The 26,940-nt window shown below is 37.1% G+C and overlaps 1 protein-coding gene across 6 annotated transcripts in view; it reads left to right on the top strand.

The window, feature by feature from the left end:
- LOC143024178 (reticulocalbin-2-like) overlaps positions 1-26,940 on the top strand; it is a 238,176-nt gene that overhangs the window by 198,752 nt on the left and 12,484 nt on the right. For 2 of the 6 annotated variants that reach the window (XM_076183012.1, XM_076183017.1), the window contains exon 6: positions 16,420-16,456. The exons of 1 other annotated variant lie outside the window; for it this stretch is intronic. In XM_076183012.1, the coding sequence (XP_076039127.1) occupies positions 16,420-16,456 (37 nt within the window). Of the gene's footprint in view, positions 1-4,218; positions 4,349-15,296; positions 15,412-16,419; positions 16,457-26,940 lie in introns of all 6 variants that reach the window. 3 more of the 6 variants (XM_076183020.1, XM_076183015.1, XM_076183013.1) reach the window with 3 other exon arrangements.

Raw genomic sequence — 26,940 nt, 5'->3', positions numbered from 1 at the left:
TTTCTTTGTGGATTTGGTGGGATAGGGGGTTGGATGGTTGATTGTAAAGAGCTGATCTGAGTATGAATGTGTTTTTGTGTGTATATATTGGTATATTGGCAGATTGTTATAGATGTTTGAGTAGTATGCTGCTGGTGTAGATTTTATTGCATTCAGTTGGTTGTACTTAAGTGATGTAATGAGTTGGGCGAGTTGAGCTAATGGCTCATGCATAGAACTGAGTACCTACCATTTTCATTTGTTATTGTATGGGGAGGATTTTGATATCTATATGTAGTTTTTCTGTTAGGGTGGGGTGTAGAAAGTAGAAGTGGAATACATTTTAAGAGGAAGGTTAAGAATGAGATGGATGGACAGGGTGAAATAAGGAAGTGTTGAAAAGATAAGATTGAATGGAGCAAGATTGTGAGTGAATAAAGGGATGATATAGCCCAGAGGGATGTTCTCATTTACTCCATAGATAGTGAATAAGGAGGGAGGTCATTATTTGATGAAGTCAGTCAATCCATTGCTTCAGTCACAGTTGTTGTTGTTGTTGTCGTTCCCTAGACTGTCTGTCCGAGCAGTCCCGTCTCCCCAAGGAATGCCACAGCCGAAACTGGGTTTTCCCACAAATCCTTTATAGAGTGTATGTTGTGTTGTTTGCGTGCATGATTGTGTATAATGCAGTCTTCCATTATGTGTTGTATGGTATGGGGTGAAGTGTTACATCCTGGGCAGCTGTTCACAATGCAGTTATCCAGCCTCTTCTGGTACCTTAGAAGTGCTGGGTGGTGGCCACACCGCAGTCTGGCCAGGTGGACTCTGTCCTTTCATGGGAGAGAGGATTCAGAAGGGTGGATATCAGGGGGTCTGGCATGCAGAAGTGTGTTGTCTTTCAGTGTGTTAATGGAGCTGTGTGATATGATTATGAATATGTTTTCGGAGGCTGGTATTTGGTGGTTGTGGAGGAAGAGAAGAGAGTATCTGTGTGTGATACAGGTCATTGGGTGTTGTTTTAATGTTTCTTGGTGTGTGTGGGTGTTCTGCTATGTAGTGTAGTGGGTGTGATGTGTTTGTGGTGGCTGCGGCGAGTGTTTGTGTGCCTCTCATGTCAAGGTGGTCCTTGAATTTGAGGACTTTTGTTTCATGGTGTAAATGGTCTGTAGGTGATGTATTTGTGCAGCCTGTAATTGTTATTAGGGCTTTGTTTTGTATGATTTGAAGGGTGTTGTGGTGTGTCTCACTGAGATTAGGAGCCCATGCAGGACTCGCATAATTCATCACTGAGCGTATGCATTGTTTGTACAGTCGTACCTCGGTACTCGACCGCCTCTATACTCGACCAAATCGGTGCTCGACCAAAAAATTCGAGTAGAAAATGCATCGGACCTCGAACAGATTTTCGGTACTCGACTAGCTTGAACAGCGGGTAAGCGTCAGTTCGACTCAGACCGCCAGCGGAGTAAGACGTACGCAGTTTGTTCGAGTATTTCTTCCCAGATTTAAACTTTTTCGTGTTGCTCTAGCCCTTAATAATGGGTCCAAAGAAAGACAGTGATAAGGGGAAAATTGGTTTCGGTGTTCGAACAAATCGGTGCTCGACCACCACCTCAGAACGGATTATGGTCGAGTACCGAGGTACGACTGTATATTGTTGTATTAGTTTCTTTGTTTTGTCCAAATGTTGTTCCAGTGATTGACTTAAGTGCGTTAAGCCTAGGTGTGCATTTGTTTTTTATGTTTGTGATGTGTTTTTTGAAAGACATGGATATATCGTATGTTACACCAAGAATTTTCGGTGTGTTTGTGTGTGGTATTAGAGTGTTGTTGATGTAGAGATGAGGTATGTATTTGTGTTCTTTTGTCTAGTTGGTGAGAAGTGTTGCTGTAGATTTGGTTGGAGCTATTTTGAGTCTGTGATGAACCATGTGTTGAGCGTATCAAGGTATGGCTGGATTATTTCTGCAGCTTTGTGTTACGATGTGTGCATGTGATTGTTATGTTGTCTGCGTAGGAAGAGATTTGTATTTCTGAGGTGTCTGGTGTGGGTAAGTCATGCATGTATAGATTAAAGAGCGTGGGGGATAGAGCAGAGCCCTGTGGTACTCCATTCTTAATGTTTCTGATGTGCGATGATTGGCTATCATATGACACATAAACATTCCTACCTGCCAGATAATTGGCCAGCCATCTTTTGGTGTTATTGTGCATGTCTGTGTTATATATTTTATTTGTTAGGTTGTGGCGGGGGATAGCATCAAAAGCTTTACTAATGTCTAATGTTATAAGAAGTGTTCTGTGGTGGGGCCTATCTGAATTGATGCCATCTAAAATTCTTTGTGTGAGGTTTATCAGAAGAGTGTTTGTGGAGTGTAGTGGCCTAAAACTGTGTTGTGAGTCAGCAAGGGGAATATGTGGTGTGACAAGTTTAAGTATTAGGTGTTCAATGACTTTAGAGGGGATGCAGGAAAGTGTGATTGGGCAGTGCGATGTTTGGATTGGTGGATCCTTGTTCGGTTTTGGAATGGTGATTATTTCACCATGCTTCCAGATGTCGGGTATAGTGTTGTGTGAATAGCTGTAGTTTGCAATGTTTGTGAGTGCGTGTATACCTTGTGGTCCTATGTGTTTTAGGTGGATGTTACTTATGTTATCAGGGCCACAGGCAGATGAGTGCTTGAGATTATGTATTATGTGTTTTGTCTGACTGTCTATGAAGGGTGTATAGTCTGAGTCTGTGAGAGCGCCAGGAGTGATGTCACCTTACTCTGACCTTTTCAAGAGTACTGATGCCCTGTCCTTGTATCTTTTTGGGGTATGCTGGTGGGAGGAGTTGCCAAATATCTCCATAAACACAGTTCTGTAGCAAAAAATGAAATAGCTATAGAAATGTTAATGCTATTTCAATATACAGAATGTTTTTTATGCAGGGGGGTTGCCAGAGGTTGCTAATATTTCATCTATCTTATGCTGTATAAAAAAAATAGAAACGAAATACAGTTCTATAACTTTGAGTGTTGCCACCTTCATAGATATTCTTTTGAAATGTTTACCTAAAATTCACTCATGTACCAGAATTTTTTTAATGATTGGTGGCGACGCTCCCTTAACTACATGGTTGGCAAAGTTGTTTCTACCCACTTCCAAATTAAATCTGTTTCCTGACAGTTTGAGACCATTATTTCTTGTTGGATTCTCATTCAATGCGAAAATTTGGTCACTTTTGATGTCAGTTCCCTTTAGAATCTTAAAGACCTGTATCAAGTCACCTTTGAGTCTACGCTTTCTTAGGGAAAACAGATTCATATGTTTAGTCGATTTTTTTATGATTTATTTTTGATATTTGGAATCAGTTTTGTGGCTCGCTGTTGTTTTTTTCTTCCAATTTGTCAATATCTTCAATGAGATTCGGTGACCATATGGAAACAGCATATTCCAAATGTGGACAAACTAACGATTTATATAGCTTGTTAATGAGAGATGGACTTTTGAAGTCAAAAGATCGTGCAATCAGTCCTAGAATCTTATTTGCTTTCTCAGAGGCTGAAATACACTGCTTAGATGATTTGAGATCATTACTGATAATTACCCTGAGATCCTTTTCACTATCCACTTTTAACGAATTTCCAAATAACTTGTAATAGTACTTACTGTTATTTTTACCTATGTGCATAACCTTGCATTTACTTGTGTTAAATTTCATTAGCCACTTTCCAGACCATTGCTGTAGTTTATCTAAATCTTCTTGAATATCTAATTGGTTTAAGTGATCCTTTGCCATTTCTCACAGTTTTGTATAATCAGATGACCAATGGAAATATAATTCTCCCAGACACCATTGTCCAGGACCACTACATGTCAGTACTCACTATTGGTCCCACTTTTTTTTTTTTTAGAATATGTATTATGATGCTTTAGTTATATAAATTCCTGTTAGTAATATGTCATTAAATGGTAGGATATGCCTTAGGTATGACTGATAACTGTTGGCAAAAGTAGACCTGAGATAGCTGTATACACTTCACTTTTTTTTTCAGTGCTCATATGAAAATTCAGTTTTCAAATAGTGCTCCAAGCTTTATTGTTTAAGTACTATGCAGAATGGCTACACATTTTTATCTACACATGTCAGGGCCCTCTGTTAAGGGTTTCCATGAGACAAAAGGAGCAGCTAATGTAATCATAGATGTATTCTTGTTCTTCTGTTTATTTTTGATCAACTTGTGATATTTTCAGAGATGGATGAAATAAAGGATACAGGTCGTGATTTGATTAGGGATATGAAAAAGAAGTTTAACCACTATGATAAGAATGGATCTGGTTATATAGAAGTAGAGGAGGTTCAACATCTGATTGACCTAGATGAGTAAGAATCATGAGTGACTGACATGCATGGAGTTGGTTTATTTTGTGCTTTGTTTTTAGTGTTCCTATATTCCATGTTTGGCTTTAACCCATATATGTTCAAGTTCCCTCTCAGCTGAATGAAATTGTATATAATTCTCTAAAATAAGATGTCTTTAGTGCAACATAGGCACAATTTAGTTAATTGAGATAACCATAACTCATTTTATTCAGAATTCTCCTCTGGTGATTAAAATTGTCATTCAATAGAATAAAATAACTCAGATGTAACAGGTACAGATGAGTTAACCCACTAATGAAATTGACAATATGATCACTATTCAGTATCATGTTAGATTATAAGACAACAAATGAAACCAATTTTGTTTGGACATGAATTTGACAGTGATCAAGGGCATTTTGTGTGATGTGTGAATGAGTGAAGAAAGACTAGCAAAAATAGTGTGGAAGGTAGAGGTGAAAGGAGTGACCATGAGGGTAAGACTGAGAATGGGATAGATGGATGGGATGAAGAGGGCCTTGGGTAAAAGAAAAATAGCTGTTGAGCAGGGAAGGGAGAGGGCTTATTGGTGAAGTTTATAGAAGAGTATACCTACTTTGTGTGTATGTGTAAATAAGTGAAGAAAGACTAGCAAAAATAGTGGTGAAGGTAGAGGTGAAATGAGTGAACATGAGGGAAAGATTAAGAATGTGATAGATGAGATGAAGGAGTCCTGGAGTAAATGAAGAATATCTGTTGAGCAGGGAAGGGAAAGAGCAGGAGATAGGTATTTGTAGAGAATGATTGTAAATGGATGATAAACAACTGATGTGGCCTGAATATATTTTTTTCTGTTTTATATTTACTCATGAGGGGATGAAGAGGGAGGATCACCATGTATATGAAGCAATGAGAGTACACAAATTTTGGATGTCAGGCCCTGCCATAGGGATCCTGTTTCTTATTACATTGTCTCTGACACAGGCATTGGGTGTAGGACATGGATAGCCTTTCATCCACAAGGAATTAAGAGATTTTTTAAATTGAAACAAATGGGTGTTAGATGGGTATGGATTAAGTGGAGGATGGGTGCATGGTTTGACTGGATACCTCTCATATAATGGGAAAGAAGCCTTTGGTATATAATTGTGTATGTACCGTATATTTCCGTGTATAAGACGACCTTCCTTTGTATAAGACGAGGTACAAAGTTAGAGCAAATTTTTATGAATTTATCTCATATTGGTAGTATAAGACGACTGCTAAATTACAAAAGCATCAGTGTATCAAACCTACCGTACAAAAAGAATTGTTTTGATTACGTTTATCAGCTGTTTTTTCCGCTTTTATATAAATATAGAAATTAAGTTTTATAATGTTTTAAGTTTTAAATGTAATGTAATGTAATTTTATTGAAAATAAAGGTTTTAGAAATACGTTTGATGTGTAATATTGATGATTATTAGAAATTAAGTTTTATAATTTTATAATTTTAAAATTTTCTATATTTTAAATGCAACTACTGTAATATATTTTTTTATTGATAAATGTTTTATGTACTGTAATCCAAAATTGTTATTTTCAGTCTTAAAAATTACTGAAAAGTTAGCTAAAGAAAAAGGTTGCTATGAACGCAACCAGTGCTCGATGCTTACATTTTTTCAGCTGTGTTAAATGTGTTTACATAGAGTAGTTAAAAGTACCGTAATTTCAATAATATAGAATTATTCCTCGAATTTATTAACAATTGCCATTTACTATAAAGATATGCCAATAATATATAAGGTGACTATGGTTTAATTACCTTTATTACCAGTTCTTATCATAATGTAAATCATTTCCTGTGTATCGGTGGTTATCGGCAGGCTAGCCTACCAAGTCATCTCACGTAGAATTCAAGGTCTGATTTTTATAATGGTAGTATAAGACGACCCCCAATTTTAAGGGGTGAATTTTTGGATTTTAGGGTCGTCTTATACGTGGAAATATACGGTATTTACCTAGTTGTATTTTGCAGGAGGAGAGCTATGCTTGTAGTGACCTGCTGTTGTATCTTTCTGCATCCAGTTTATTCTTTAAAGTCATGTATAGTTTTAGCACTCACCGTTTCCTCTTTCAGTTTGTTTCACATACCTATTACTCTATGTGGAAAGCTATTCTTTTTCAGATCTCTTCTGTAACTGTCCTTCTTAAGTTTCTTCTCATGTCCTCTTCTAGCTCTTCTGTCCCATTTTAGTAGGTCATCCCTATCAAGAATTTCCATCCCTTTCATAATTCTGTAAATGGTTATCAAATCTCTTCTTTCTCTTCTTTGTTCTAGGGTTAGTAAATTTAGTTTGTCCAATCTTTTTTTGTATGTCAAATTGCAAATTGTTGGTGCCATCTTTGTCATTGCTCTTTGAATTCTTTCTAGTTTCTTTATTTTTATTTTTATTTATTTATTATTAATATTATTATTTAGTTATTTATTTGTTTATTTTTTTGTACTAGGTGTCCATAGAGATGCTGCGTATTCTAATTTTGATCTTATCAGGGTACTATTTTTTTTACCATCTCTTCATCCATGTAGTCAAAGGCCACTTTCATTGATCTTAGTAAGTTAAAATTTTCTCTGACTAATTTGTTGACATCTTTGTCTGGTGTCATGTTGTTAGAGATAGACTCCTAGGTCCCTTTCTGAGTTTACTTTTTCCAAATTCCATTATACTGCATTTCTTAATATTGAAATTTACTTCACTCTTTTGACTCCATTTCCAAACTTTGTCCAGGTCTTCTTGAAAAGATTTGGAATCTTCCTCTGTACTTATTCTCTTCAATAGTTTCGCATCATCTGCAAAGAAGTTCATATAACATTCCATGCCTTCATCCATGTCATTTATATAAAAAGCAAACATTATCGGAGCCAATACCGAGCTTTGGGGGACTCCATTTATCATATCTTCCCAATTTGAGTTCTTGTCTCTAAGTACCACCCTCATTTTTCTTCCATTTAAGAAATCTTTCATCCATTCCAATAATTTTCCTTGTATTTCACCTGTTTCAATTTTTCTTAGTAACTTTTTGTGTGGTACTTTGTCAAAAGCCTTTGTAAGTCCAAGAAAGCACAATCTGCCCATCTCTCACTTTCTTGTATTATTTGTATTAATCTTGAGTAAAAGCATATTAAGTTTGCAGTACATGATTTTCCACTTCTAAATCCAAATTGTTTAGGATTTAGTATATTTTTCTCATCCAGGTGTTAACCCATTTATTTTTAATAACTTTTTCACATATTTTTGCAATTGTGCTTGTATGGGATACTGGTCTATAATTTGTTTGATTTTCTTTGTCTCCTCCTATGTATATTGGTACAATATTTGCATTTTTCCAGTCCTGTGGTACTTTTCCTTCTTTGAGTGAAGTCAGTTATCTTAGGTATTTTGTCTGTAAGTTCATCTATACATTCTTTCAGTATTCAGTTCACTATTCCATTGGGTCCATATAACTTTCTGATGACAAGATTCTTTATTTGGTGCCTTATTTCTTTCTGTGTCACTGTTATTTCTTTCATTTTGGGGGATCCTTCTCACTGTCCTTCATCCCAAATTTGTAAATACAGACCTAAAATGCCTGGTCATTACTTCAGCTATTTCTACATCTGTATATTCATTGTTTCCTTCACACAGTTTCACTATTTCAAGTTTATCTTTTAGTTTGTCATTTACATATCTGTAAAAGAGTTTGGGTTGGTCTTTGCATTTGTCTATTATATCTTTTTTGTAGTTTCTTTTTTCCTCTGTACATATATCAACATATTCATTTCTCAGTTTGATGTATGTTTGCCATTTGGTCATTTTTTGGGTCTTTTTTCCATCTTTTCCAGGCTTTGTCTCTTCTGTCTTTAGCATCTCTACACTTTTTGTTATACCAACATGTGTGTATTTACCTAGTTGTATCTTATGGGAAGGGGAGCTTTGCTCATAGTGTCCCATCTTTGTATCTCACAGTGTCTAGTTTGCTCTTAAATTCATGTATAGTTTTTGCACACACTATTGCTTTGTTCAGTTTGTTCCAGATATCCACCACTCTGCAGAATTTTTTTTTCAGGTCTCTCCTATAACTATCCTTTTTGAGTTTCTTTTCATGTCCCTTTGTATTTCTCTTATCCCAATTTAGTAAGTCTTCTCTATCAAGGACTTCCACGCCTTTCATGATTGAATAGATCATTTGCAAGCCCCCTCTTTCTCTTCTTTGTTCCAGAGTCAGTAATTTCAGTTTTGACAATCTCTCCCCATATGACAGTTTTGAAAGTGTTGGAACTATCTTCGTAGTTGCTCTCTGGAGTCTTTCAATTTTCTTTATATTCATTTTGGTACTGGGTGACCATAGTGCTGCAGCATACTCCAGTCTAGGCCTTATCAGTGTGATTAGTATTTTCTTTACCATTTCTTTGTCCAAATAGGTAAAAGGCACCTTTATTGATCTTCGCAAGCTGTAGGATTCTCTGACAATTTTGTTTACCTGTTTGTCAGGAGACATATCCTTTGTGATGATTACTCACAGGCCTTTTTCTGATCCCACTTTCTTTGCTTCCTTTGTTCCAATTTTATATTGTCCTAATATTCTTTTTTTACTTTTTCCAAATTCCATTATGCTACATTTCCTGATGTTGAAGTCCACTTCCCACTTCTGACTCTGTTTCCAAACCTTGCTCAGATCTCCTTGTAGTGATTCACAATCCTTTTCAGTATTCACTTTCCTCAGCAATTTTACATCATATGCAAAGAAGCTCATGTAACATTCCACATCTTCATCCATGTCGTTCACATAGCAAACATTATTGGAGCCAGCACTGATCCCAGTGGAATTCCACTAATTACCTCTTCCTAAGTTGAACTCTTTCCTCTGAGCAGTACCATCATTTTCCTTCCGTACAAGAAATCCTACATTACGGTTTAATATTTCAAAAATTACATTAGAGAACTTACCGGTCATCTTTGTTTTAACCTGCGTAGATTCTCTAAAAGTAGTTGCTTTAGAAGTACTGTACGATATCTTGAAGGCCTTCTGAATGGAAGACGTGATCCCTTGGTTAGAGGTTTCCAAAAAAGAAGTCCTTCTTCGTCCTAAGCTCAGGGTAATCTGATGACTGTTCTGACGTTTGTGTGCACAGTATTCCAAGCGACTCTTACCAGTTCAAAAAGAGCTCAGAAGGCCACGGGTTAATATTTAAGTACAGTCGAGCCTCAAAAGCCCAGACTAATTGGGGGGAAGGGTGGTCCGGTCATGCCAAAAGTCCAGTCATTGAAAATATCACCCTAACACCCGTAGATTTTTGTAGCTGTATACGTATAGGTAATGTATGATATGGCATAGAAACACATAAGAATAATACTCTAACACTGTAATAATAACAATACTGTAATAATAATACTATAATACTAATAATTCTGTAATAACTGTAATACAGCCATGTTAATGTACTGTATATACTGTGTACTGTGTACGTACAGTGTAGAACACCACGGCCAGGGTTGCCGCATTTTCTACACTGCCGTGTAGAACGGGAGTGTTGCCATACTGGGGCATACATTTTTCTCGGGCGTGTGCAGACTTTGACAAAATGTTGGCTCTAGTTTTTTTTATTCTTGAATGTATATAAGGCCCCCATGCCCCAACATATTCAGTAAGATATAAAAATTGTTTTTTTATATTATTATCGCTAAAAGAAAGCTGAAACTTTAGCGTAGATTTTTTTTCTACATGGTAAAAACGTATCTTTTGGGGTATGATATTTTATAAGTAACACAATTACCCATAAAAGTCATATTTTGATGTACCATTTATTATTTGATAACTAGTTCAATGATTTAAAAAAAAAAAAATTGAGTTTTTGAATGTTTTTAACAGCCCGCTGATATGTAGAAAAAAATTCCTCATGTCCTTGTGCAGTTGCCACATGCCGCTATTTTACTACATTTTGGTACAAAATTCTACGAAATGGCAGCCCTGGTGGCGGCTTGACTGGGCTGGGTTTGAGTACACGTGTATGGCCGTCGCTGCCACCTACCGGACAAATAGGGAACTTTGCTTAAAAAATCCGCCCTTTGTTCATTTCGACCGGTCATATGAGAGTCCGGGCATTCAGTCATATGAGAGTCCGGGCATTCAGTGTTTCGAGGTTCGACTGTAATTTCGCAAAGTTAATTCCTCATTTATTAAACCAAAATAGTTACATAGATTTAATAAACAAAATAAAGAGGAGGGGAGTTTAATCATATCTTATTTAAAGTTGCAATAGGCATGGTTTGAAGTTTCAGGAAAGGCTTCTGAATCTAAGAAAATAGCACTTTGAGGGAAAGTTTCCCGAACTAAGGTAAACACTAAGATTCCCAATAACAATTACCAAAACCTCCCCGACAACAAAAAGAGTGTTTAACCTGTTAAGCGTCACCCTCTGTAACCATTGGCGCTTTGGCAGCATCACCCTCTTTCAAATTCAGGACTTTTTTTATTACTCATTTCTTATGAACATTTTGCTTTTGTTTTATAATTTTTGTATTTTTCAAACAACTTATTTGTCTATTTTGACAAATATACATATTTAGTCAGTGTTGGAATAATGAACAAATTAGGGAAAAGAAAAAATACTTGATTTCTTTTTATTAAAAAAAAAAAATATTAAATTCAAATTCAAGAAAATGGAGAAAAGGACACGCACACACACGACAGTTGAAGTGACAGTGAAGATTGGAACTCCAGAAAAAGCATAAATTTTCATGGATATCAACGACGAGGGAGTACCTTTTTGTATTTATAGGAAAGGGGAAAGCTTGTGGTGTAGTGGGAAGGCGATGAAACAGGAGAAGGGGAGGGATTACTGAGGGAAATGGAAGGAAATGAGGAAGGGGAAGACTGGGTCCAGGAGGCCAGGCGCCTTGTAAACAAATGAAGGCCAGATGAATTTGGTGAAGAAGAAGGGATTAGCAAAAATGTAAAGATTAGAAATATAGTTAAGAGCAGCACAATGGAAGGTGAAGATAATAATTTCCTTGGATTTAATGAGGCGGGGGATACCAACCTTCCCCAATTGGCAAGCCTAAAGGAAAAACTTTAGAAAATGACCGAACATTGGGAAAGTAGGTACGGTCAACTTACACGGATTGTGCAGAGAGTTGAAAAATTGGAAGAATTAAAAAGACAGTTAAAAGAAGTAAAAGATGCGAATGAGGAATTAAAGAGGAATAATAAAGAGAATGAAGAGTCCATAGCAAAAGAAGCACAGGGTTAGAAGAAAATCCAAGAGAACAACAAAATTGTATTTAATGATATAGTGACACAGCAGATGAAAGAACAATGAAAAATGAGATTGTTGTTCCATTATAAATTATTTAAAAAAAAAAATCCATTGCATCTGGAGATGTCCCAAGAGAATGAAAGCTAGCTAACATTACTCCCATATTCAAAAAAGATGACAAAAAGAAACCAAATAACTACAGGCGTATAAGTTTGACTTCAGTTGTAGGAAAAATGATGAAAGCTATCATCAGAGATGCTTTCAAATACTATTTAGAAAGTAGCTGTTTAATAAATGATAGCCAGCATGGATTATGACGAAAGAAACAATATAGATTTAATATATCTAGACTTTGCAAAAGCTTTTGATACCGTCCCCCATGAAAGACTACTTACTAAATTATAAATTAGCTTTACACGAAATAAGTGGTAGCCTATTAAGTTGGATTAGTAATTGGTTAAACGATCAAAAACAGTTGTTCTAAATGGCAAAACTTCTAGATAGAAAAAATGTTACAAGTGGAGTTCCTCAGGGTTCCGTTCTTGGGCCACTTCTATTCATAGTATATATAAATGATATAGACCACGGACTGAAATATATTGTCTCCAAATTTGCTGATGATGTAAAACTGTGCAGAATGGCCAATGATCACTTAAACCAATTAGATATTCAAGAAGATTTAGATAAACTACGGCAATAGTCTGAAAAGTGGCTAATAAAATATAACAAGTAAATGCAAGGTAATGCACATCGGTAAAAATAACAGTAAGTACACTTACATTACAAGTTATTTGGAAATTCATTAACAAAATTGGATAGTGAAAAGGATCTTGGCATACTTATCAGTAATGATCTCAAATCATCTAAGCAGTGTATTTCAGCTTCTGAGAGAGCAAATGAAATTCTGGGACTGATTACACGATCTTTTGACTTCAAAAGTCCATCTCTAATTAACAAGGATTACAAAGGCGGAGCATGCCGACAGGAGACATTTTGGTCCATATCTAGGTCGGATGCAAAAAAAAAAAAAAATAATAATGAAATAATAATGATAAAAAAAAACTATAATAATGTATGCAACAAACAAAATACATAAATAAATGCATAGGTATAGTTGAATAATAAACAAACAGGTAAACAGTAAATAATGATAAATTGACACATAAGTAATAATAAATGAAAATCAAACAGACAAGATCAAATATTCGATTACACAGCTCAAATAAATAACAAACACCTAGACCACAGTGACCACTAGACCCCAGATGACCTAAGTTTTAGTCATTTAGAGCCGGAGTCACAGGCTTAATAGTCTCTTCCGGGACCCTTCTATGTCTATGTCTATGTCTAAATGATAACAAAGCAAAAACAAATAGTATAAAATAAATTATAATCATTACAGCATCTTGCTTAGGTGTTTATCTAAATGAGTCTTAAAGCTTCGAACTGAACTACATTGCACTACCTGTGCAGGAAGTTTATTCCATTCATTAACTACACGGTTGGCAAAGTTGTTTCTACCTACTTCCAAATTGAATCTATTTCCGGATAGTTTGAGACCATTGTTTCTTGTCTGATTCTCATTCAATGTGAAAATTTTGTCACTTTTGATGTCAATTCCCTTTAGAATCTTAAAGACCTGTATCAAGTCACCTCTGAGTCTACGCTTTTTTAGGGAAAACAGATTCATATGTTATAGTCGATTTTCATATGATTTATTTTTGATATTTGGAATCAGTTTTGTGGCTCGCCGTTGTACTTTTTCCAGTCTGTCAATGTCTTTAAATGGCAAAACTATATAAATCATTAGTTTGTCCACATTTGGAATATGCTGTGCCTGTATGGTCACTGAATCTCATTAAAGACATTAACAGGTTGGAAAAAGTACAATGGCAAGCCACAAAATTGATTCCAAATATGAAAAATAAGTCATACAAAAATCAACCAAAACATATGAATCTATTTTTCCTAAAAAAGCGTAGACTCAGAGGTGACTTGATACAGGTCTTTAAGATTGTAAAGGGAATTGACAACATCAAAAGTGACAAAATTTTCACACTGTCAGGAAATATATTTAGTTTAGAGTTGGGTAGAAAGTAGAAATAACTTTACCCACTGTGTAGTTAATGAATGGAATAAACTTCCTGCAGAGGCAGTGCAATGTAGTTCAGTTCAGAGCTTTAAGATTTGTATAGATAAACACCTAAGCAAGATGCTGTAATGCCTGCCATTTATTTAATATTATTTGTTTATTTGTTTGTTATTTGTATCATTATTTATTTGATTAGTGTTTACTTAATATATTTATTATTTAACTTTACCTATTTCTTTATTATTATTTATAATATTTTTATCTATTTATCATTACAGTAAGTCTTCGTCATACGGTACATATGCATTCCTGAAAACCTTACTGCAAATTGAAATTACCGTATACTGAACCCATTATAACATGTAATAATAGGATATGGCAGTCATACCTTCTCCCTGCTCTTTCCTCTTCAAAATATCTAGTGGATACCGTATCTGTGAATTTTTCTTACCATAAATAGAATCGAGGGTAGTAATTACCAAATACCGTAACTGTGAATTTACCGGATAAAGAATTAACATATAAGGAGGACTCATTGTATTGATTATTATAGGCATTCTCCTCCTTTGTAATCAAAAGGAGGGCTTGAGGATCATTGCTGGAATTTCAGTCATAATTTCCTAGTGCCTGTAGTGTTTGGTATTTCATCATATTAATTAGTGCCTCAATCCTTGGTGACAATTATCACATTGAGGAAATGAAGTCATACAGATGGTGAAGGAGAGATTTAATGAGGTTAGTAGAGCAGAGGGATAGTAGATGTAAAATTACTGGAATTCTTTTTTAAATGGAGATTATTCTCCAACTATAAAAGTGTTGCATGACTGGTCTGTAGGGATGTCACTAAAATTCTTTTGATATTGACTGCATAAAACATGCAGTCAGTACCCATTAAAGGGTCTATGGTATAGTATATATGTTTCATTGCCACCAGCACATTTATCCTAGGGGACAATATCACGCAGAGGCAGGAATCATATAGGTGGTAAAGGAGAGTTTTAACCCATAAGCTGCAGGTTCTCACTAGTGAAATGGGTAAAACCTTGACCAGAGCTATTTTTTATTTTGCACACCATAACTATTTTATCAAAAGTGTTTCTAAACTTTGCTGGATGTCTCTGCTTGTCACCCCCACACACCCAAGTATATGTTGTTATAATAGAAAATTTATGAAGATAAAAGTGATACTCTCCCTGCATTGGTCAAGAGAAATCATCCATATTCTGAAATTGTTGGTAGTTTCCGGCAAGTCTATTTGATCATGGAGATCATATAAAATACTAAATGAAGGTACATACTTTCTATTGGTACTTCATTGCCTTCCTGATGATAATTAGTTTAAAAGTGGGTGAAGAATATTAACATTTTGCAAAATATAGCAGTGGGAAAGAGTTAACAAAAAAAAAAGATAGCAGAAAGGAAGAATATCAGAAGTCAAAAGGGATCAGCATTCTTGTTAGAGTGGAGTTTAGTCTCCATTCATAAAAGTTCCTCAATTACTGACTGCATAAAACTAGTCAGTACACCATATGGGGACATCTTAAGGGATACAAAATAGCAGTCATATTGCAGTTTTACTTGAATCTTATTTTTGATTTCAGAGTTATCAGAACAAGAAAAAGAAGAGAAAAGGAAGTTTTTTGATTTGCACGACAAAGATCACAATGGAAACTTGGATATTGTAGAAGCTCAGGCATTTATTTTACCAACACATTTGTAAGACCTCTGTCATGGTTTCATAACCAGGGGATGATATGCGGCACCTCTTGCAGTGTTTTGCACATGAATTAATTTGCACCACCATTTATTTCTCACTGAGTTGTGTCATTGCTAGCACCCATTACTATAATTTATACTACTTCTACTTCAGAGTGATTTAAAGATATGGATTACTATTTTCTTTTCTAAGTAATAATTCTCCATCAACATTTCATTGATATTGTCCTCAAAATCTTAACAGTACCAAGCCAGTTCAGATGATACTTCAAAATCACTTCTGTGACTGAACTAAGAGCCAACCTAATGGTGTGGCCACTGGTCTCATGTAAGAGATCAATGAATCATTTCATTGCCCAGGTGTCTTGCAGGAGACCCATGGATCCCAAATAACCAGCAATGGCCACTGGATGGGCACATAGGTCACTCTGGGAAGAAATATTGTATCGTTTAAGGATAGGATGGGGCAGTGTAGGATGTGTTCAGTTTCTTCTTTATGATGGTTGCATGTAGGGGAGCTTGATTCTCTGACCAGGCCTATTATGTGCTGGTACTGTCTGAGAATTGGATGGTCTCCTGAACACATGTGTGCTAGTGTGGTTCTTGCATCTGTTGAGAAATATTTTACTGTGGGGCTAATGTTGATGAGGGGAATTGGGTGGAATATTGAGTGATATTGTCTTTATTTACCTAATTGTATTTTATAGGACGAGAGCTATGCTCATAGTGACCTGTTTTCATATCTGTCCACATCCAGTTTATTCTTAAGATCATATATAGTTTTGGCACTCACTGTTTCTCCGTTTAGTTTGTTCCAGACATCAATCACTCTATGTGGGAAGCTATTTTTTTCAGGTCTCTTCTGTAACTGTCCTTCTTTAGTTTCTTTTCGTGTCCTCTTGTTTCTCTTCTGTCTTACTTTAATAAGTCGTCTGTATCGAGAAATTCCATCCCTTTCATAATACTGTAAATGGTCAACAAATCACCTCTTTCTCTTCTCTGTTCCAGTGCTGACAGATGTGCTGACAGATGGTGTAGGTGGTAGGTTATATATGTTTTGAGTAATATGCTGCTATTTTTTTATGTTCAGCTTGTACTTGTGTAATGTAATGAAATGGGTGAGTGGGGTTGTGGGAATAGAGTCATTTGTAGTTCTTATGAATTGTTTGTAGCTTGTGATTAGAATTTCCTTCTGTTGTCCAAAGCACATGCTTACAATTTATTTTAGTGTGTTTATTTTCTTATTGATTTTTACTGTTAATTCTGCTATGTATGGGCTGAAGGTCATACAAGTATCAGAAGTGAGGTCTAGACTGTTATGATTCTTTTTCAGTGGAAATGTTTGGTCATTTAATTTCACTTTTGGTATTTTTTGATTCATGGTTATCTGGAGTGTGCAATGCAATTATTTGTGGTGTGAGGCTTCCATTCTATTATTTCTGAGCCATTGGTCTAGTTTGTTCAAGTATACTTTGGTGTTCTTAACTGCTTTTATGTAGTTGCTATCCTAGGTTATTATTGTCAGGTTATCTGCATAGGTGAGTGCTTTGGCATTATAGTCTGGATCTGGTATTAGGAGATTGCTTGTGAAAATGAGAATATTGCTCCTTGGAAAACTCAATTGTACAGTCTTTTTGTCCCAACAATTTTGTTAGTTAAGGTTACTCTGCACTATCAACCTGCTAAGAAGTTGGATAGCCATTTCTTGTCATTGTTGTAGGTATGTATTTGTGATATTTTTTTGACAGTATATGTCTGGGAACTTTATCAAATGCCTTTATTATGTCTATACCTACCGTAATTCTTTCTGGTGGAGCTCTCCTGTTGAATCCTTCCAGCATTTGTTCAGTGATGTATGTAAGCAGCATACTGGTGGAGTGCCTTTTTCAATCTATGTTGGTTATGGGAGATGGATAGATTATTTGCATTTCTTTCTGCTACTGATCTTTCCATCAGCTTGGATATGGTGGATAATAGTGAGATTGCTGTAAAAATGCAGAGTTTTCAGGTGGTTTGTTTGGTTTTGATATGGCTATTATGTGGGCTCTTTTCTAGATAGTTGAGATTTTATTGTACAGCTGAGTGGTTGAAGATATCATTTAAGGCTTTTATTGCATTTGGACTAAGTTGTTTTTATTGGTTGTTGGAGATATTATCTGGGCCTTCAGTATGGGAGTTTTTGATATATATATATATATATATATATATATATATATATATATATTTTTTTTTATTATTGCCTCATTCCACATCTTTGTTGGAAAAGGGAGAGGAGTGGCATTTGTGTTTAGTTTGAGTTTTCACACATCTTTTGTTTGCCTATTTTCTGGAGTAGTAGGTTTGAAACTTGTTTTGGAGATATGCTTGTTGATATTTCATTGTTTTGGTGATGATATTTTTCCCTGGTGTGCTCCAACTGCTTCATGGGTGGAGGTGAGTTTATTTTCAAGATTTTGGTATCTTTTATTGTTCTCCACATATTTTTGTCATTTGTTTTACTATTGAGTCTGTTTTTCCCAGTTTTCATTCTTCTTGCTGTTTATTAATTTAATGATATCCTTATTTAATTGTTGTTGTTGTTCTTTTTTATTGCCCTATTAGATTTCTTTCTTTTCTAGGGCAGCTATCTCTTATGTACATTTTTTTTTTTTTTTTGTAGCTTCTTGGAATGTGTCTTTACTTGCCTTTTGAATGTTCATTGCTATCTCATTCACTGCTGTATCTCTCGATGGGAATTGGTATATGTCACATGTACCTAAATTTTTCTCTATATCCTCTGTATTTACCTAGTTGTATTATATGGGAAGAGAGCTATGCTCGTGGTGACCTGTCTTTGTATCTTTCAGCATCAACTTTTTCTTAAAATCTTGAATAGTGTTTGCACACACTCTTTTTATCTAAATTATTCCAGGTATCTGGAACTATGTGGGAAGCTATTTTTTTTTTTTTTTTTTTCAGATCTCTTCTATAGTTATCCTTTTTTAGTTTCTTTTCATGTCCTCTTGTTTTTCCATTGTCCCATTTTAATAAATCATTCCTATCTAGGATTTCCATACCTTTCATGATTCTATAAGTAGTCAGCAGATCTCTTTCTCTTTGTTCCAGAGTTGGTAATTCCAATTTGGACAATCTTTGTTCATATGTTAATTTGGAGAGAGTTGGTGCCAACTTTGTTGTTACCATATTTTTCGGACCATAAGGCATGGGTAAAATCCTTAAAATCGGCCAAAATCGGGTGGTGCGCCTTATCGTGAGGTGCGCCTTATGTGTGGCTTCAGTGCTAAAAATGCCTCGGACAGTGACGTACTATTTTGACAGGTTTGTAGCTAGCCTGCCGACGGCGACAGTCCATAGGCCTAGCAAAAGTTACAACCAAGTTATAACCAAGATGCATGCATCTTGACAAGAAAATTGCAAAAACTTCGACAGTTTTCGAGTCCATGCCACTGCATTCATTCACGCTAGCATGGCTATGACATGATAGCGTCCACAACACAGACAGCCATTTTGCATTGATCTAGTCTCGCTCCACTCCAAATGTAGTCATTTGGGTATTTTTTAGTTTTGACTATGGGCGCAATATAGCAATAGAAAATTAATTATTAATTTTGTAAATTAAAATATATCAACGTAATATGCAATTTTGTGGGCGGAAATGAAAATAAAAAATACCTTGCTACAAGCAAATATGCTAATGAACGAAGTCGGTAGCATAGGATCGGGACGCCATCTTGTCGTCTGTCAATTGACGACCTCGGTACTTCCGACAGTACCTCGCCAGGTACATTTTCTTGAAGGAATGTTATGGAGCGGAGATACATGCATTCCTTCAAGCTGCAAGAACTTTGCATACCCCGCAAGCTGAGAGAGTGGTTGAAAAGCCCGCCAACGTCTCTCACGACGACGACAACGAGGACGAGCCAGATGACATTTAATTTGCAGGTAATGATTTATTAAACATAGGTTAGGTTAGGTTAGACGAATTTATCCTTTCATTTCTTCAACGTCGGCATCTATCATAACAAACATGGCGTACCGTTCGTCTGACATGACTTCGTTACTTATGAAATCTGTTTTAGCACCTTTTTTGTTTTTTATTTACGCTCACAAAATTGCATATTACATTGATACATTATAATTTACAAAATTAATAATGAATTTTCTATTGCAATATTGCGCCCATGGTCGAAACTAAAAATTTACCGTAATAAATCTTGTGTTTTTAAGTGAATAGAGAATTCCGGGAATAAAACTGCTAGTGTTGGTTTTATTCCCCACAATTCCCGTAACGTGTTTATGTTGTTTTTTAGGGGTATTGGCAGGGCAGACCGTCCATGGAGGTGATCTGATTTCACTGACCAAAATAAAAGAAATATATCATTTTTGTAATTTTGCTAAATCCCAACCGATTTTTCTCATTCAACAACGAAAATGTTCAGTTCTCAATGCACTCACATATGCATGATTATCCGATGACAAGACCAGGTGCGCCTTATGGTCAGGCCCGCCTTATGGTATGAAGCGCCTTATGGTCCGAAAAATACGGTACTCTTTGTATTCCTTCTAAATTTCTTTATATTCTTTTTAGTACTGAGTGTCCAAAGTGTTGCTGTGTACTATAGTTTTGGTCTTTTTAGTGTGACTAATATTTTTTGATAATTTCCTCATCCAAGTAGTCAAATGTCACTTTCATTGACCTTAATAGGTTGAAGGTTTCTCCAACTATTTTATTGATATGTTTGTTTGGTGTCATGTCTTCGCTGAATATTACTCCAAGGTCTCTTTCCAAGTTCTTGCCAATTTGCCATTTTGTAGTTTATGATGATTCTTTTTTTATGCAAGTTAAATTTTTTCCTACAGTTTTATGGTGACCTTGATTAGGAAGTGGTCTGAGGGGAAGTCATGTATAGTTTCCCATGTTGTGTTTGTAAGAAGGGCGAGCACATTGCTATGTCAGTGAATGTTTCTTGTTGGTTATGTTAGTAACTTCATTGGTCTGTTCTTTGTGTGTTAAGGCACTGAGGGAAGTGCTTATAGGTGAACGTGTCATAAAAGTTGTTCAATTTCTCTGGTGAACTTATGTATACTTACTCTATTGGAAAGAGTATTATTGCATACTAAATTGTTTTAGTAACATGTATGTTACGTGTAGTTTATTTTTTTTTTTTTATGATGGTATCTGCGATCATTGAAGTATCCATAGGCATAGGTACCGTATTTTATGGCTTGCAAGACGCTGCATCTTGGAAGATGCACCCTAATATTTGAAAGAAATTTCTAAGAAAAAGAAGTCATTCTCATACAAGAACACATTCACCATATACCCAACCACTGAACACAAAAACATAAGAAGCAAGGACGACACGTATTGGACGTATTGTTTACATTACGAAATCACTTGTCCGATTTTGTTTGTATGGCGATGATACTGGTTGGTCATTAGTAAATATACTATACATTTTTCATTGTCCAAGGGTGGTTTTATTTTCATAAAAATAAGATAAAAATTTAAAAAATATGGATGTATATATATAAAACTCCACTGCCGAATCATTTTTTCGGTAGGCGGTGGTCCAAAGTGTCTTTCTGCTCCTCTTTTACAGTGTTCTTTGGCATATCGTACAACTTGTAGCTTGTATGCGATAGTATAACTAAGCTGTTTTGATGAACTAGCTATGGGTGATAATTTCCAGGACAAAAAAATCTTATGACACGTGTGATAGCCTGGTGGTAACTGATAAAGGCACCTGGCATTTGTGTGCGTTCGTGTGTATGTGTGTGTGTGTGTTGCTACGAGATGAGGGAACGGCCCGTTTTCTCCACATGCCGAGTAGGCTCCAGGAAGGATTATGGTATTGGAAATACTTGTAACAGCTAAGTACTGAGTTTACATAATACAAAAGGTTGAATTAAATAGTACTTAAGCTAACATCATAGTGTAATGACTCAACATACAAATCCAGGTCGCTATCGGTCAGGTGTCCAAGCTTACATGAGCCTGGGTGTTGCCTTGCAACACAACATTCATCTTGGAAGACGCATTAGCATTTTTCAGGGTATTTTTTAGGAAAAAAAGTGCGTCTTGTAAGCCGTAAAATACGGTAATCAGCCTATTATGTAGGAAATGAAAGATTAGAGTCTTGGAAATAACTTCACAAAATTAAATTTCCTCCTACTCTCTTTTATTTTTTTTATGATTTTTTCATTTTGAATAGTAGAAACTTAAGTGAAAATCTGCAAGGATAAATGAAAACAAAAAAATTGTTAGTTTCCTTTATTTATTTTTTTTCTTGCCAATTTAAAGAATGACTATTTCTCTTCACAAATTCGAAAGAATGAATAAAATTGGACAAAAAGAAACAGAGATATGGCTATTTAAATAACAAAAACATTAACTTTTCAGGAGAGGCATTTAAAGTTTAAAAGGAGTGCACCGGCATTTAAAATCCTCCGGCCTCGTACTCACTCGTGACATTGTCTCTTTGTTTACGTTTTCGTGTACAACTTACTTTCTCATGCAAGTTATGCTGTCGAAAATTTTACTGTATTTCAATATACAGAATGTTTTTTCATGCAATGGGGTTGCCAATGTCGCGTGCGTGACTGGTAGGCTGACTGTTACGCAGCAAAGCGACATCCTTTCTCTTCCAGCTTTGAAAAGACACTGAGATGGGTGACTGGTGATTTAGGGTCAGGCAAGTTGCCAGATATCTCCATAAATATTAATTACAGTAAACAAAACAGAACTGGCTATCAAAATTTTGACTTTATTTCAATATACAGAATGTTTTTTCATGCAATGGGGTTGTCAGAGGTCACCAAAAATTTATCTATTTTATTTTATATATAAGAAAAGAAAAGGAATTGAGCTGTAATATTTGGTCAAAGCGTTACCACCATCATAGAGAATCTTTTGAAATATTTACCTAAAATTAATTAATTTTCCAGAATTTTTCGTGTTTTCACGCCTCATGGTCCCTTAACCCCTTCCATACGGTGCCGCCTACATAGGCGTCATGAGGAGCAAGTGGATTCGCGACGCTGCCATATCGGCGTCTTGATTATATTTATTGTAGTCGCCCCTGTGTTTTTACATTCTCTCAAATGTGCCCTGAATCCCATTCTCTGTGGTTTTCAAAATTCGCGGGTGAAAGAGAGAACGATCGATATAAGCGGTGACTATATTTTATGATGCGAGTATTATTACGACACGTTGTACGGCTGGCATTGGCTACTGCCCGCGAGATTTAAGTCCGGAGTGAAGTGGTTAAGGCAAATTGGTTGATGTGTGTCTAGATCCCCTGCCAGTATGTGGCTTGTTAGTTGATTTGTTGGAGTTAATGGATGTATCCTTGTGGGGCAGATATATGATGTATGTGAATATTTGTAATATTGTAGGTATGGTATGCATGGGTGAGCTCCCAAGAGGTCACACAAACACAGAATTATTGTCTTCCTCTTCACCGGAAGTAGTTGTGAATGGTGCTGGAAGAGAGTGGTCCTAAACTATGAACACAGGGTGGGATACTTTTACCGTGGTGAGAGACCGGCCACTGGGTGAGTGTCCCTGCCAGCCCTTTGACCCTCACCTTTATAGGGTAGGCTGCAATCCATTGCCATCAGTGCCAAACATCTCATTTCTTCTCCTTTTTCTGCTTCCTCCTTCTACACCTCTTCTAGGCTGCTTCTTGTATTCCTCTCAACAAGTCCCCTCACTGCAGCCTTTGTGACCGGAATCGAATCCAGTCCAGATGTTTTGTACTAAGGCTTCTGGCATCTCAGGCAGTGAATACCCTGGCCTAACTGACTGTAGGCCATATGGCTTTTAGGCGGCTAGAGGCACTTGGGCTTGTCTTGCTTGGCTCAGTGCTATGTGGTCCTTTGTTTGATCAGAGTTCCACGTGGTCCCTCACTCCATGCTGGGTGCACCATGACAATCCCTTTGCCCCTGGCTGCCGGACAAGGAAAAAATCAAGTTCAGGATAACTTTGTCACTTTTTTCTGAAATGAAAGAAAAATGTCAAATCTTGGCCAAAAATTGATGTATTCTCAAAATTCAAAGTGCATCTCTCAGAAAATCTTTTGCCAAATACAGCTCACTCAAAGAAGCTGCCCTAAGCCTCCACCACAGCCTCCAGGTGGGACCTGAACCAGCAGCACGCAGCCTTCACAGTGTCCTTTGAGAGACACCTGAATACCAGTTTGATCCTGGCAATCAGCTTGTCCTTGGTGTTGCAGGCAGTACAATTGGTGTCTTTTTCAACTGTGCCCCACACATAATAGTCCATGGGGTTGCAATCAGGTGAGTTGGGGGCCCAGATGTTGGGACTGGTGAAGTTGTAGAAGTTCTCAGACAGCCACTTCTGGGTTTTCCCGGAAGTGTGACACGGAGCTGAGTCCTGCTGCCACACTTATGGTCTTTCCACAGCCACCCTCTCCACCCAGCACTTGACAACAGTGGACAGCAACTCAATATAGCCATCTGAAGTGAGTCTAAGTTCCTCCTCAAAGATGTGGGGTGGCATGACATGGCCTTTGCTGGAAACATGCCCAAAGATGGAGAAGAAAAAAATTAAAAGTGGCTTATACTAACATACATGAATTAACCTTAGGATTGAGTGAACTAAATGATTACCTGTCAGAAGAAAAACCTGACATAATGGGAATTGTGGAGCTGAAATTAAGGGGTCCACTACCACCATATACTGTTGGACATGGTTTATATAATTATTGGATTAAAAAAAAAGAAATGAAGGACAGGGCAGAAGAATCATGTTTTCGGCCAAGAAAAACTTAAATGTGACGAAGGTTACAGAGGGTAAAAACACTCCCACCCATTCCATCCCCTCCATATTCCACTCCCCTCCACCCTCCTCCCTCCCTCTCATCTTGACACCTGGATGACAGGTGATCCCTGCATCCTGTCCACTGAACTGGGTCAGAAGCAGTGTCGCAAGACACAGCACATCCACAGCAAGGCCGCTGCATTAATTCGGCGACCCCCCCCCCCTCCCCCTCCCCCGGGAAAGGGAGAAGACGGGGAGAAATCCCCTCGGGCTCCGTCAAATTATTTCTCATACATACTTCCTCACCCCCCATCCCCCACCCACTCCCCCTCATGCATCACAGCATCATCCATACACAACCCTTCTCCATTCACCCCTATCTTCTGTCCTCTCCCATCCTTCTTCAACAGACATTCCTCTCTTTCGTAATGCCCCTTTCACCCCATCCGTCCATCTCATCCTAGGACGCTCCCTCATATTCACTCCTTCCACGTCTGCCTTCCACACCTCTTTTACTAATCTTTCTTCACTCATTCTTTCCATGTGTCCAAACCATCCTAATACTCTTTCATCAACCCTATCTCCCAACTCACTTTCCACCCCTGTTCTCATCCTCACCTCCTCATTTCTCACTCTATCTAGCCTAGTAACCCCTATCATACTTCTCAGACATTTCATCTCAAACTTATTCAAACTCCTCTCTTCCTCTTTTATATTCCATGTTTATGCCCCGTACAGTGCTGTCAGCTCAATCACTCCTTCATATAACCTCCTCTTATCACCCATTCCCAGATATCTATTTCTCATTACACTTTTTAATCCACCAAGGCATTTACTCACTTCTCTCAATCTACATTCTACCTCCACTCCCACTCCTCCCTTTCCTGCCACATTCGCACCCAAGTATCTAAAACTATCCACTTCCTCCAGTCTTTCATCCTTAATGCTCACTTCCAGCCTGCTGTCACTCTCTCCCCTCGTACATCTCATCACCTTACTTTGCCCACATTTATCTTCAGCTTCCTTCTTTCACACACCTTCTCAAACTCTGTCACTAACTTCCTCAATCCCTCCTCTGATCCTGCCACAAGCGCAGTGTCATCAGCAAACAACAACTGGCTTATTTCCCACTTTTCTCCATTTCCTTTAACCATCTCTAACCCCCTACCCACTACCCGTGTATTCACCTCTTGCACCACCCCATCCATGTATAGATTGAACAGCCAGGGTGACTTAAAACATCCCTGACGAAGTCCCACCTTTACCTCAAACCATTCACTCTCTCCATTTCTAATCCTAACACAAGCTCTACTACTTTCATAAAAACTTTTAGCTTCTCTTAACAGCTTTCCTCCTATCCCATATATCTGCAATACCTCCCACAGTGCCTTCCTGTCTTCCCTGTCGTAAGCATTTTCCAGATCCATAAAAGCCAAAAAAACATTACCTTTTCCTATGGCTTTCTCACATACTGTCTTACCACAAAAATCTGATCTACACAACCCCTACCTATCCTAAAACCACACTGTTCCTCACCAATTACTCCCTCTGTTCCTCTCCTAATCCTCTCAATCAAGACCCTCCCATAAGCCTTACCAACTACACTCAACACGCTGATCCCTCAGAAACTACTACACTCACACTTGTCCCTCTTTCCCTTGTAAAGCAGAATGATACAGGCACTCCTCCAGTCCTCCAGCATTCTACCCTCTCTTAAACAAACATTAAATAACCTCACCAGCCAGTCCACCATAACTGTATCTCCTTTCTTCAGACATTCTGCATGGCATCCATCCAACCCAGGTGCCTTACCTGCTCTCATCATCTTAACAGCTGCTTTCACTTCATCTTTCCCTATTTCTCCTCCATTTTCCTCACTCCTCACTCTCATTTTCTTAACACTTCCCACTGCAACTACCTTTCCCTCTCTATCCTCCTTCACATTTAGCAACTCCCTAAAATACTCTGACTACCTTCCTCTCACTGCCTTCTCTTCCAATATCATCTCAAAGAAATGGTACAGGACAGTAACAAGGGGTTGGGGGACAGTATAACAGAGGGACAGTCATAGTATAAAAGTGTCATCATTTCTCTATGAACAGAGTTTTCCTGTATCACATACAAAATGATGTGTGGCTCTGGTCTGTAGGGGTGCCCCATATAGACCTTAAAGTATCAACTGCATGCTACTTTGCCACAATAACATGCAGCCAATACCCCAGACAGGTGTGGAAATGATCATGATAAAAATTGAAGACAGCGACATGAAAAGTAGAAAGTTTGGTGATTTATGTGCCCCCCAAAATGGGCTTTTGTAAAGAGGGTGAGCATTCAGAAATATTAGAAGACACAAGGCATTCATTAAACGAGATGCTGAAAGTTGGACTACTCAACTATAGAACATACACAATGGGTAAAAGAAAATACCAGATATAGAAGTAATGAAGAACTGTCGAGACTAGATTTAATATTTACAACAGAACCTGAAATTGTGGATAAAATTGAATACAAGACACCATTTGGAAAGAGTGACCACATACTAATAGAAGTTGAACTAAAGGAAGAAATATATATAGAGAGAAATGAGACATACAGAAAAGGAAGATATGTACAACTAAATGGACTTTGGGAAACTTAAGAAATTCTTTCAAAATGCAAATTGGGAAAAAAAATTCAAAGAAGAGACACAAGTGGAAGAGAAATAGATGACTTTGATGGAAATCTATAACAAAGGAGTGAATAA

Source organism: Oratosquilla oratoria, chromosome 3, assembly GCF_046742065.1.
Source record: "Oratosquilla oratoria isolate Oo_2021 chromosome 3, ASM4674206v1, whole genome shotgun sequence".
Taxonomy (NCBI): domain Eukaryota; kingdom Metazoa; phylum Arthropoda; class Malacostraca; order Stomatopoda; family Squillidae; genus Oratosquilla; species Oratosquilla oratoria.
The sequence above is the reverse complement of the archived record's forward strand: the minus strand, read 5'-3'. Positions and strand labels throughout refer to the sequence as shown.